This window comes from Hydra vulgaris, chromosome 12, assembly GCF_038396675.1.
Source record: "Hydra vulgaris chromosome 12, alternate assembly HydraT2T_AEP".
In the NCBI taxonomy this organism is placed as follows: Eukaryota; Metazoa; Cnidaria; class Hydrozoa; order Anthoathecata; family Hydridae; genus Hydra; species Hydra vulgaris.
This window is the reverse complement of record NC_088931.1, coordinates 17,594,346-17,608,411: the sequence shown is the minus strand read 5'-3', so window position 1 is coordinate 17,608,411 and position 14,066 is coordinate 17,594,346. Positions and strand designations below refer to the sequence as shown.

General features: G+C 27.8%; 1 protein-coding gene across 2 annotated transcripts in view; it reads left to right on the top strand.

Moving 5' to 3' along the window:
• LOC100202679 (WD repeat-containing protein 17) overlaps positions 1 to 14,066 on the top strand; it is an 84,520-nt gene that overhangs the window by 67,288 nt on the left and 3,166 nt on the right. For both annotated transcript variants that reach the window (XM_065812397.1, XM_065812398.1), the window contains 9 exons: positions 189 to 341; positions 7,261 to 7,325; positions 8,331 to 8,406; positions 8,484 to 8,653; positions 8,820 to 8,919; positions 8,997 to 9,133; positions 10,363 to 10,468; positions 10,553 to 10,709; positions 10,973 to 11,075. In XM_065812397.1, coding sequence (XP_065668469.1) covers positions 189 to 341; positions 7,261 to 7,325; positions 8,331 to 8,406; positions 8,484 to 8,653; positions 8,820 to 8,919; positions 8,997 to 9,133; positions 10,363 to 10,468; positions 10,553 to 10,709; positions 10,973 to 11,075 — 1,067 coding nt within the window. The remainder of the gene's footprint in view (positions 1 to 188; positions 342 to 7,260; positions 7,326 to 8,330; positions 8,407 to 8,483; positions 8,654 to 8,819; positions 8,920 to 8,996; positions 9,134 to 10,362; positions 10,469 to 10,552; positions 10,710 to 10,972; positions 11,076 to 14,066) is intronic.

Genomic DNA, 14,066 nt, shown 5'->3' with positions numbered 1-14,066 from the left:
ATTAAATCAAATAAAAAAATTTTTAGGGGTTGGGATGGGTGCCTTTTTTTCTATAGCTATACCCTACTTGTTTTTGTTTTTGTTTTTTTAAAGCTAATTTTTTATAAAGAGCTTTAAATACAAAATACTAATTTTGTAAAAAAGGTTATTTAATTCATCTGATGATATATATTTTGTTTGATTTATAGGCCGAAGCACAAGAGTTAGAGATGGCTAAATCTAACTTCAGCAAAGGAATTGCTTCAAAGAAAAAGAAAGAAATGTTGTTAAAAGCTGCAAACATATATATATCTATTGGACAGCTTGAAAAATATTGTGAGATTATGGTTGAGTTAAATCAAGTAATATTTTTAAAAAGGTTTATATGTAAAATTTTAAATTTGAATATAGAGATATCAAGGTGTGTTTAAAAAGTAAGGTGACTTTTCCAATATTGCAAACAACATACATTTGATTTTTAGTTATTTTATTTTTTAAATTTGTACACATGTCCAAAAGTCCGAAGTCCCGGACTTTTATTTTTTTAAATTTGTACACATATCCAAAGATTTAATTTCAGTTTTTTATTTACAGAAAAAAGTATTAGATGTAATTAGGTGTGCTTAACTATTTTCTGTTATATAAAAAGATTTGTTTGCATGAAGCAATACGAAAAAATGTTCAGATTAGTGTTAAAAAACAGTTCAGTGCTTTTGCATCATGATAGTGCAGCCGCTTACTCATTGTTGCTTGTGAGAGATTTTTTTTTTCAAAAATAACCTCACAATGTCCTTGCCTCACATTCACCTGGTTTGGCTCATTGTGACTTTTTCTTGTTTCCATAACTGAAGAGACCCATGAAAGGAAAAAGATTTGTAGCGATTGAGGAGATAAAACTGCATCACTGGAAGAGCTGACTATACCAAAAAGTTAAAAAAAATAATCAATTGCTTCAAGGAATGGAAAAAGCATTGACACATGTGTTGTATAAGGAATTACTTTGAAGAAGAAAAATTGAAAATTGAACCATAAATTGAACCATAAACACGGAAAAAAAATACATAAACTTTTAGTTCAATACTGTGTTTACAAGTATATAATAAATAATATTTTATAACTAATATATTATGTTTAATGCAAAAGAATATAAAGATGCTCTGGATGCTCTGGAGAGTAAATTGAGAATTGAATATGAATCAAAAATTAATAATGCTGTAACAGATTTGAATAAAAAGATAGAATTGTTAGTAATAACAGTTGCTTATTTAACTAAAAAGAATGAAGATTTAAACAAAAAAGTTGTAAATGTTATTGTTCCTGTGCCAAATGAAGCTTGGAATATTGTAACTGGTAGAAAATTGAATAAAACTCAATCTCAGATTGATGTTATTAATACGGTTTTAAATGTAAATAAAGAAATTGAAAAAAGAGAGAAGAACGTTATTATTTTTGGTTTAGAAGAATCAAATAAAAATGATGGTGTAGATATAAAGAAAGATGACAAAAGTAAAGTTTCAGATTTATTGGATCAATTATTGATAGATAGACATCATTTGATTCATGTGTTTAGATTAAAATCTAAAAAGGTTATTGCACCAGTATTTGTTGAGTTAAGAAATAAAGAAACAAGAAATGACTTTATAAAAAAATCATACTGTAAGTTTAAGGATATTTATGCAAATCTTGATTTAACCTATGCTTAGAGAAACTTGGATAAACAACTTAGAGATAAATGTAGAGAATTAAATAAACCACTAAACCTGAAAGTCAATGGGGATAAAGTTAAAAGCTATCGCGTAATTAGAAATAAACAAGTGGTGTTAATAAATAGCAATTGTTGTTCAAGTCTTCACAGAGTAAAACTGACACAAATAATTATAGACATTCCATTATATTTATTCCTTGTCAATATTTATATAACCAATATAACCAATTAAGTGATACAGTCACTGGAGGAGGAAAGCATTTGAATTCAAGTGCTAATACACTGCTGGTAAATGAAATGAATCAAAAACTTAAAAAAGGTTTAAAAACAAAAAAAATTGATTATTTAACAGGTTGGTATACAAATGCAACCTCTTTAAATAATGAGTTTGATGAATTCATTGATGATATATCCAGACCTAAGGCTCAAGTTTTATTTGTCTGTGAGACTTGATGGTCAGTAATGTCTACTACTAATATTCCGGGTTATAATCTGTTTAGAAAGGATCGTCAATTTAGTCATGGTGGTGGAGTATGTATTTATATACAAGAGAATATTAAATCTTATGAAATAAATGAACAATCTCTAATAAATGAAAATATTGAGCAAGTATGGTGTTTGATTGAACTTGGCGAAGAGAAAATTTTATGTGGTTGTATTTACTGGGCAGGTTTTAGTAATAATGATAAGTATGTCGACATGATACAATCATTAAAGCAGGCATATGTACTCAAACAAAATAACAAATGCTCTGGTATTTTAATATGTGGTGATTTTAACTATGCAAACATCAAGCGGAACGACAAAAACTTTAGTGAAATTATAGATGAGAGCGACACAACGGCAAGTATATTTATTGAGTTGTTATATGTCTGTTACCTGCACCAAAATGTTATCCATCCTAGTTTTCAAGAAAAGTTTGGTATAGATACTAACATTTTAGACCTCATTTTAACTGATAATAGCAGCAGAGTTTATATTCCGGAGCATTTTCCACTGTTAGGTGGCATCGATCATGGTCATCATATTTTGAAATTTAGATTTGGATATGAAAATAGGTCAAACTTAATAATATCACAACAAACCATAAGGAAGATAAAATTTTTATGGAAAAAGGGAAACTATAAAGCGCTAAATTTGTATTTTAATAACATAAACTGGGTACAAGAGTTTGAAGGGCTTGGTGTTAATGAATGTTACGAAAAATGGCTTTGAAAATATGAAATAGGGTGTGAAAAATATATTCCAACAATGAGTTTAGATAAAAACCCTTTTCAACACAAAAATAACTCACTGTGGATGACAAGTGAACTTAAAAGCATTTGTAGAGAAAAACAAAAAAGTTGGTTTAGAAACAGAAATTTAGGTTTTAAAAGTATTTTAGAAGTCAATAAGTATAAAAAATAAAACAAAGATATAAAAAAACTTGTCAAAAAAAGTATTCGCAATTTTGAAAGAAACTTGGCGCTTAATTCAAAAAACAATCCTAAAAGTGTCTGTGCATATATAAATAACAAAACAAGACTTAAAGACTCTATCAAAGCAATAAAGCTACATGATAGTATTATAACTAATGATAATCAAGAGACAGTAAACACTCTTAATGAATTTTTGCATCTGTTTTTATACAAGATGATTCATCAGAATAAGTTTTAGGCAACAATCTTTTAAAAAAATGTCCTAATCAATATTTTAGTATTCCTATTGTTCAGAAACATTTAAGTAATTTAAACATGTACAAATCAGTAGGTCCTGATAGTGTTCACCCAAAAGTTTCAAGGGAATGTTCAGAATCTTTGTCGAGTTGTTTAGCATTAATATTTCATAAATCTTTTAGTACAGGAGCTATTCCATAGCTATGGTCATGTGCAAATGTTGTTCCATTATTCAAAAAGGGTAATAAACTAATTCCAACAAATTAAAGACCAGTTTCATTAACATCAATTGTTGGTAAAATTATGGAGAGAATTATTAGAGATTGTATGATGGTGTTTCTCATTGAAAACAATTTAATTTCTAAAGAGCAACATGGTTTTCTTAACAATAAAAGTTGTATAACAAACCTGTTGAAAACATTAGATTTGATCACGCAAGCGAATGAAAAGGACATTTCAGTTGATGTTTTGTTTTTGGATTTCAAAAAAGCATTTGATTCAGTCTCTCACAGGAAATTACTGAAAAAATTATTTAGACTTGGATTTGGGTCATCTTTGTTAAATTGATGTAAATCATTTTTGTCAGATTGAACTCAAAGGGTGGTGATAGGAGAATATATTTCAAGTTGGAAGATGGTTACTAAGGGAGTACCGCAAGGTTCAGTACTTGGACCTCTTTTATTTGTTATCTTCATTAATGACTTATGTTGAGGGATTATTAAAACCACTAAATTACATGCAGACGATACCAAAGTTATTTCAATCAATAATTGTTATGATGATAATAAATTATTACAAGAGGACATTAACATGTTAGTAAAATGGTCTAAAGATTGGTTAATTAAATTTAATGAATGTAAAGTCATGTATATTGGTAAAAAGAATCCTAGATATGAATATAAATTGAACAACTCTGTTTTAACAGAAGCAACAATAGAAAAAGATCCTGGGATTTTCATTTCAAATAATCTAGAGTGGAAATATCATATTAATTCAGCTATAGGCAAAGCAAACAGAAAATTAGGCATGATCAAAAACTCTTTTGAGTATTTCGATGAATTTTTATTAAAGTTACTACACAAATTGTTAGTAAGTCCTCATTTGGAATACGGAGCAGCAGTTTGGAGTACATTTTGGAAGAAGGACATTGACAATCTTGAACTCGTGCAACACAGTGCTACAAGAATCAAATCTTAAGGGGGAAATCATATGAAGAAAGATTAAAGATACTCGAACTTTGCATGATAGAAGAAGAAGTGATCTGATTCAAATGTATAAGATCTCAAAAGGAAAAGATATTGGTAATTTTCGCCACCCTCCATTAAATTTTGAACTGGAACGATCAAGTAGAAGTAACAATTGTAGAATATGCAGACAATTTACCAATTCGAGAATTCGTCACCATTTCTTCACAAACAGAGTTACAAACGATTGGAATTCTCTTCCTCAATGGATAATAGATAAAGATAACTTAAAGCGATCCCAAAGTGCCGAGACAAGTTGTGTTTATTTTAAAGACATTGATAAAAAAAAATGTTTGGGTAGAATTTTTTTAAGTAAAACAAAATAATAAATGTATACCAACAAAAACAAACTTTGTTGTTTTACTCGAAGCTCGCCGTCTCTACAGTAGCTATTCTCTCAGAGTCTTTAAAATATATGATGCAATTTACAGACTTTATAATTTATTCAAGCGTGTTTAATTCCAATGAGTTTTAGTAAATGATGTTATTGTAGAATTTCGATAAGAAATTTTAAAGTTTTTTTTTTGTTAGCAAACTATAGATTTTTTTTTTCATTATAGATTATTAAAGAATTTGTTTAGTTACTTATCATTATATAAAAGTTTTTTTAAGTCATAAATTACTATAGAATTTTTTTAGTTATTTCAAATTATTATTTTTTTGTTATTTTTACAAAGTTCGCATTAAAAATAATAATAAAATATTTCAGACATTTTAAGCTTGTTTATTGCTGTAAATTCCGTATAAAGGTTCTGTTAAAAAAATTATTTTGTATTTTTTAACATTATAAAAGTTTAATCAACAGCATTTAGGAATTGTTCATAAAGTATGTATGCTTGGGTGGGGGAGAGGGGGTCTGTAAAGAGCGTATATGAATTGGAGGGCAGGGGGTCTCGTGTTGCTCATTTTATTTTATTTTTAAATTAAATAACTACTGTTAAAGATTGCAAAAAAAGTGTAGTGTTATCGAGTCAATTTTGAAATCGAAATCATTTAACGAAAAACCTTTCACTGTCAATTTTGCTAGTTTTTTTATAAGAGAAATGTAAAATACAACATATAAATTAGGAAATATTAAATATGTTTTTTAACGCGCGCTTCAACACAATAACAATTTTATTTGCTATCTGTTTTGAATTATTGCCATAAAATATTATTTATTGCTTTAATAAATAAAAAACTGTCTGTTTCATGCTCTGTTATGCATGATCTTAAAAAAAAAAAAATTTTATTTTACATTGCCATTATGTACAAAAAAGTTAATGTTTGTTATTATTACTATTATTAATACTGTGCACATCAGTTTATATTTTAAAGAATGTTACTTAATTTTTAATACCTGAGGCAATATTTATTTCCTTTATTTCAATGCAACAAAGACATTCTTTTTCAAGAGGCATAATTTTACAATATCCATATTTACACCATTGTTTAGCGCCAACATTTAAACGGCTTAACTTTAACGTTTTAGCAATATCAAAATTCAAATTTCTATAGCTGATACGATTTTCAACTATTTCGTTTCCTTTTATCCATACAGGTTTTTTTTTTGTCTTTTTTTTAAGAGGTTCGAATCGGTACAGAGTTGCCGACATTTTAATTGTTTAGTTATCAAAATCCAAATGCAAAATACAAAATTACCTTAATATTTATATGCAAATCATCAAATTTATCAATTTCCACTAAATTAACATACTTAATAATATTTTCTAACTATAAATTAAAGAATTCGGCTATTATCTCTAATAAATGATGTCGTTTACCAAAATTATTTATTAATTAAGAATTTAAAATTTTTTAAAATGTCATTTCGATAGGAGAACAAAAATGTCATAGCAATAAACGGCTTAGATAAACTAAAAAAAACTTCACATTATTTACATAAAAAGAAAAAAAGATTTTGAATATATAATAAGGCGATAAACAAGTTTTTTATATATTTATTTTATTTAAGAGTGTAATATAAAAATCTTAATTTTATTTGGTTCTCGCGCTCTATAAAAAAATATTCTTATGTTTAGCTTCCTATAAAATTTATAGGAAAGTCATACAATTGATAATAAACACTATTTAAAAAAAATAAATAAAACAATAACAAATAATATTGATTCAAAAAAATATATATATTCTACAATGGCGTCATTTACTAAAACTCTTTGGATTTAAACGTGGTTGAATAAATTATAAAGTCTGTAGATTGCGGTGTATATTTTGAAGACTCCGAGAGAATTGCTACTGTGAAGATGGCAAGCTTTGAGTAAAGCAACAAAGTTTGTTTTCGTTGGTAAACATTTATTATTTTGTTTTACTTTAAAAAATTCTGCCCAAACATTTTTTTTTTATCATTGTCTTTAAAATAAACACAACTTGTCTCGGCACTTTATGATCCCTTTAAACCTTTGAAAAACAGCATTGATAAATATTTTGGTTTCTGAACAATATATTTTGTAATCGGCTGTCATAGTCTTAATTCTACGTAATGTAACGTAAGACTCAACACACCTCAAGTGTGTACATCATCTTTTCTATTCTATTCTATTCTAAATAAATATATTTTCATAAAAAATGTAAAGTCACTTTACTTTTTGAAAATGCTTCATATTCATAAGTATATAGAGATAATTATTTAAATATTTTCTTTTGAGTTCTTCTAATAGTTGTTTGTTTAAAATAATAGTGGGAAAGAGCATTATCAGTTGCTCCTGGTGTGTCAATTGAATACTGGCAGTTCCTTATGCAACGGTTTTTGAATTAAATTTTTTTCTAGTTATAATAACAGTAATGTCTGTCAAATAAAAATTGACACATTAAATTGAATTTTTCATATAAATTTATTTTTAAAAAAGTTATTGGAAGAGAAAAAAAAGAATTTGCCAAAGCCAAAAGCGTTTGCCAAAAAAAAAAGAAATGTTATGTGTGCTTCATCTGAGCTAACCTTCGTACATTTTGGTATAACCTAAGTAGGATGAGCATCTGGCATGTAGCATGTTTGCTACATTTATATTTTTGGTGCTAATAGTATCTTTAATGTTTGACATTGGGCTAAATCAGGCTAAAATACATGGTATCATCGCTTTTATGTTCCTGAGTTAATAAATCCAAACCAATTGAATATACACTTATTGAGATATACTTATTAACTTCTTTCACTTAGTCGTGAATTTTACTCAGATCTTTTGTTAAAACATTGAACTTTCAGTTCAATAAAAGCATTTTCAGCTTTGTTATTATGCTTGACATCATTAGGTATCTGAGTTTATTCATTTGAATAGTATGTCATTATAAGTTAGAAGTAAATTGCTTAATGCAAAGTCATCTACCATAATATTGTGGTTTTTATAGCTTTGTGTGCATTTTTTTGAATTTGAGTTCACTTCTTTGTGTTGATTAGAGGTATTTAAACACTTCTTTTTTTATCTCCCAAAGGATTTTTTTAATACTTGAAAACAGGTATGCTTATAAACAGTTGGTTTTATAAACAAATCCTTTCTGCCAAGAAGTGGTTTTCTTATAAAATTTTACTAATGCCATTTTTAATTTTGATTATTGTTCAATTTTTTTTCTCTGATAAAATTGATTACCAAGAAAAAAGAAAAAATAGAGAACTAAAAAAGCAAAAATTATTTTTAAAAAATATTTCGCCAATTTTTATTTGACATTAATTGACAAAACATTGAAGATAAAATACATTTTGCATATATATTTATTACTTATATTATTAATTAAAAATAAAGTAAAATTTTTTAGATATAACGAGGTACTTTTTACAAGAGAAGATGAAGATTTAAAAGTGTTCAGCGTGGCCTCAAACGATATTGTCAAGGTTTTTTTTTATATATATATTATCTGTTAAAAATATTTTTTTAATTTGTATTTTGCTCAAATTTTTTTGTTATTTAGTTGTGCAGTTTTTATCGAGAGGTTAAGCAGTATCAAGATGCTTTGTTAGCTGTCCAAGTAGAGCTAGAATCTGAAAGACTACCATATCATAACAAAGTCCAAAATTCATTCCAAGACAATGATCTTCCTAAAAATAATGATATTTGTTTACAGAGAAATGATATGAAAATGTTTGTTTTTGTTTTAAATGATAAAATACTATTTAATAAAATTATAAAATGATGTATAAAAAAAATTTTTTGTTGTTAATTTATATTACTTTAAATCATTAATTTTTATTTTTAATTGCTTTTTAATATATATTTTTTAATTTAAGCAAATTACTTTTACTACTAGTTTACAGGCTACAATATCTCATGAGCTATCAAGTTTATACATGAATAATGGTGATCCAATTGGAGCGGCTTCGTCTTATTTGTCTGTCAATAATGTAGATGTAAAAAAAAATTTCTTTTTAATAAAATTTGTTTGTTCTTTTGTTGTTTTTTTGCAGTTATTTTTCATTTTTTTTAGTCAGCTTGTGTTAGCCTTTTACAAGGAAATGAGTTAGAGCTGGCATTTTCTTTAGCAAAAGTTCTTCCTGTTAGTAAAATAATATATCAAGAGGTTCTTATAGCTTTAGCAAGACGATGTGAAAAGCATAATCTTTGGTTAGTTTTTTTTTTTGTTATAAGTATTTTTTTCAATATTATCATATTATTTTTAAGATTTATAACTTTTAAGAAAGACATTTTCAGAATGGACCTGTGAAAAACTCTGCATCAACCATGTAGTTATAACAAATGAAGTCTGTATTCTTTAAAACAATGCTATCATGAAATGTCTATACTTTAAAAATCTTAAAGTTATCAATACAATAATTTTACAATTATTTTTAGGAACTGCTTTGAAAGTGTAGAGCAAAACCTATTCTTCCCATTATTTCATCTTTGTACTAATGATAATAACAATTCTTATGAAAAAATATTTTTAAAAGTTTAAAGTAGTCGTTTAGTCAATACCAATATCTAAAGTAGCCATGGTAATGACTTTACTTCATATTGTAGTCAAAAACATTCTCCCATTATTGACATTAATGTCAACATGTATAAAACTATCAACAAAAATAAATTATGCTTAAATATTCATAAAAAGAACTTTTATATTGTGCAACAAAGAAAATATGAATCAAAAATTAGAGTTTTTTACAGTTGTATTTAAATAACAAAAAGATGCTACAAAAAATTATCACAACAATAAAAATCAGTGGTTGAAAAAACCAGTAAAATACCATTACATTTCTCTTGCTTAGGTACCTAAATTAAGCATGCAACTGAAAAAGTTTTAAAAAAATGTCCCAGCATTTAATTCACTATTAAACATTCAACAGTTAATAACTATAAAAAACAAGTGTAAATTTCACAACAGCTTCTACCCTGTAACAGGGTGGGAGTGTTAGCGTTTTATAAGGAAATTTTACTGGAAATATAAAACTTGACCATTGAGTTCATTGAGACCATTAAATTCATGAGCAATTTAATACATTTAAATTAAGTCACCACAATGTTGCCTTAAATCTAAGCTTGTTAAATTCAAATACTTAGGGCGTTTTTTGTACAATAAAACTTTTAATTCTATGTGGGTTCTTGTTACTTTGCCTTGAATTTTTTCCAGCCTTTCTACATCATCCTTTAGATATAGACACCATATTACATTAGCATATTCTAAATGTGGTCTTTTGGGTTTTCCATTTTTAATCTGATCTTATTCTGATTCCTAAATCTCTTTCTTCATTTAATAGTGTAGATAATCTAAAAAGAGAAAAAGTATTAATAGAATTTTAAAAAAAATTTTTATAATTACAAAATCTACTCAAACAAATTTTGATTTTAATATACAGGGATTTATCTATAAAATGGTTAAAAGAAATTGGAAATGATGAGCTGTTTAAGGCATGTGCACGTTTTCCTGGGAACAATAAACAGAGAAATGAACTTCTCCTGCAGGTTGTTATTTAATTTAGACTAGACTATTACTTTTTTATTTTGTCATTATTTAAGGTTACTTTTTTTTACCTAATAAATTTTTAGGCAGGGTTACCAAGCCTTCAAGAGTGTCAATCAATATATGAGAGTAAAGGAGATAAAGAGAGTAAAGGAGATAAAGATCTTTTGGATATTTTTCCATACATGATTGTTGCTGAAACAAAACATGAATCCATTCAAAATGTTTTGTTACAACTGAAAGGTTTTGTTAATAAAAAGATTTTTTATGATACACGTAGTCCCACTGAACTCACTTTTTCAATATTCAAATATTTACATTTTTAATAAAGAGTTTGTAAAGATTGTAAAAAAAAGTTCCTAAATTTTTTGTAGATGAAGTAAAACTATGATAATATAAGTTACTACATAAACAATATAGTATTTTTGAAAAAAAAAGTTTATATGAAGTTATAACTTTTTATGACAATGTTTGATTAATGTTTTTTATAAATACAATTTTTGCAGCCTGCATGAATACAACCACCTGGAACTTGGATAAAGTTTTACCATATATGCAAGTAATTTGGAATATAAGAACTGATATTGTTCTTGTCATGGATGCCAAGTTGTATGTAGTGATATTTTTTTTATTTAACTATTGTCTTTGTGTTGAAATGTTTATAAGTTATAATCTTTATACATATGTGTGTGTCTATATATTTATATACATATATATACATATATATATATATATATATATATATATATATATATATATATATATATATATATATATATATATATATATATATATATAAATATATATACAGTATTGGACAAAACATTTGCAACAACATCAAACAATGCTACAAAGTGTTCCTAATTTTACATGTCTTAAAAACGAAACAAACTATACTACCACAGCAAACAGTTTAGGAGTCTGGAGTCATAGCATGCCATGACATGAGCAATCAGCTGACAGGACAAAACAAGGACAACTTTTTTGATTTGTTTCATTTTCTTAAGTCTGGTCCGTGTCAACGTCACGGTTTTTTAATAATTAAAGTATTATCAAGACAGTTTATCGAAGTGAGTTTTATCAAAGTGTTTTATCGAAGAACATCAATACAAGAAGTGAAATACAACAAGTGTTTTATTACATCAATACAGTCCACATCCAACCAAGACTTGTGTTCCACAGAGCATTATTGTATCATCACAAGGTAAATGTAACACGGTAAGCCTTGAGAAGCGTGATTATTTATTTTTATTATATTTATGACTTCAAGTGCAAAAATGGCTCCAGACAGTCTTGGATTGGAACTAAGAAAGAAAATTATTTTATTACGTAAGTGGAATATCACAAAAAAGTATTTGTGATAAATATCGCGTGAAAAAATGGACCGTATCAAGACTATGTTCCAAATATCGTTCTACGGGGAAGTTGGCAGCAGATAACAAAGGTGGAAGACCGCGTTCCACCACTTCTAGAGAGGATTCTATGATCGTCAGATCTGTCAAGAAGGATCCCTGGATATCATCAGTCAAGATACAAAAGCAATTAGAGCTGCCTGTATCGGACGGAACAATCAGACGACGTGCTGTTGAAACCGGATTATTTTTTCGACGCCCTGCAAAGAAACCGCTGATTTCACTAAAAAACCAGAAGAAAAGACTCCTGTTTGCTACATCTCATATTGACTGGAATGTGCAGAAATGGCGAACTGTCCTGTTCAGTGATGAATCGAAGTTCAACATCATTGGTAGTGATGGCATTTGCCGTGTACGTCAACCGGCCGGAAAACGCCTCGATTTACGTTACTGCCATAAGACCGTGAAGCATGGTGGAGGCAATGTAATGGTCTGGGGGTGTTTTTCTGCCAACGGTCTAGGTCCAATACATCGAAACGATGGAATAATGGACCGTTTCATGTATAAAAATATCCTGAAAGATGTTATGTTACCTCTTGCTGAATGGAATATGCCAATAAAATGGGTTTTTCAGCAAGACAACGATCCGAAACACACTGCAAAAGTAGTCAAGCAGTGGTTTCAAGACAACCACCTATCGGTGATGGATTGACCGCCTCAATCTCCGGATCTCAACCCTATCGAGAACCTGTGGGAGATCGTCAACCACAGAATTAATCGTGAAGGCATTCGTAATAAGGATCAACTGTTTGAACAAATCCAAAAGGCCTGGGCAGCGATTCCACAAAGTTTCATTGATCACCTGATCGAATCTATGCCTTGAAGATGCAAGGCTGTGATCGACAACAAAGGATTCGCCACGAAATATTGATAGCAAAATACAGCTTGGTCAACATTTTGTCGAGTTGCACTTGTTTTGTCGAGAAGGAAATCAACTTTTTTTAATACTTTTGATTAATTTATTAATTTTCGTGTACAAATAATGAACTTAGTGATGAATAAAACTTGAAGAACTTTGTCTCTAAACAGTTACATATTTATTTCTCTAAATTGAAAAAATGCAGTAATTTTATATAAAGAAACTAAATTAGTATTATTTGGTTGCACTTGTTTTGTCAGATACTGTATATATATATATATATATATATATATATATATATATATATATATATATATATATATATATATATATATATATATATATATATAGTACCGGCTTTGGGGTTGACAAGTTTGTGCGCCCTGGGCTGCAAGTAAAAAGGGCCAGAAATTTTTTTATTTCACATGTAATTTTGTAATTATAAATTAAAAAAGTATTGTGTAAATAAAATGCACTTTCTATGATGTATGTAAATTAAACATTTCATTGCAATTTATTATTTTCAAAATTAATTTGTTATTATTTTCCATGTAAATTAATAGCAAATTTATAAAATTGTCAGAGGCATGACATTTTTAGCATACCTAATTCCATATGCCCTTTTTTTTGGAAAAAGAAGAAAAAAACGTTCTTTCACATTCTGCGGTAGTTACTGGAATAACACACCCAAGGGAAAAATGAATGTAAATATTTGAAAACTTATCTGGCTCACATTCTTTAAGAGCACTAGCAACAGTTGAGGGTCAATAATCTGGGTAATATCTAAGCCACATTTTTTGCCACATAACTATTTCTTCATCAAGGAAATTATGGTTAGGGAGATCACTTTCAAAATTTATCGTAGCTTTTTGAATAATTTCAGATAGCTTCACTGAAGTTTTCACACAGATAATAGAAAGTAAAAAACTTAAAATTAACTCAATTGTATTTGATGATTTAAGTTTATCTTTCAACTCAACAAATATATGATCTGTAAATGGAATGATGAGAGTCCTTTTGAAATATTCTTCAAATGTTTCAAAAAGCAGATTTGCTCAATGAGATTGTTAGACTGTGTGTACTTGTGAAATTACTGGCTTTACATTTGATTTTTTGGCAAGAATTGATGAATGCTTATATATTCATTCGGCAAACATTTATGTCTATTCTCATTTTTGAGATAACATTTTTAACACACTTAAAGGTATATATAATGTAACTAGCTTTTTTTCTTCAACTAAAATAATAATAAATAAATAAGCTCCCAATATTTCCAAGTTTATCTAAATTTTCAAGTGTACCATGCAGAGGTATACATTGTTTTCCACA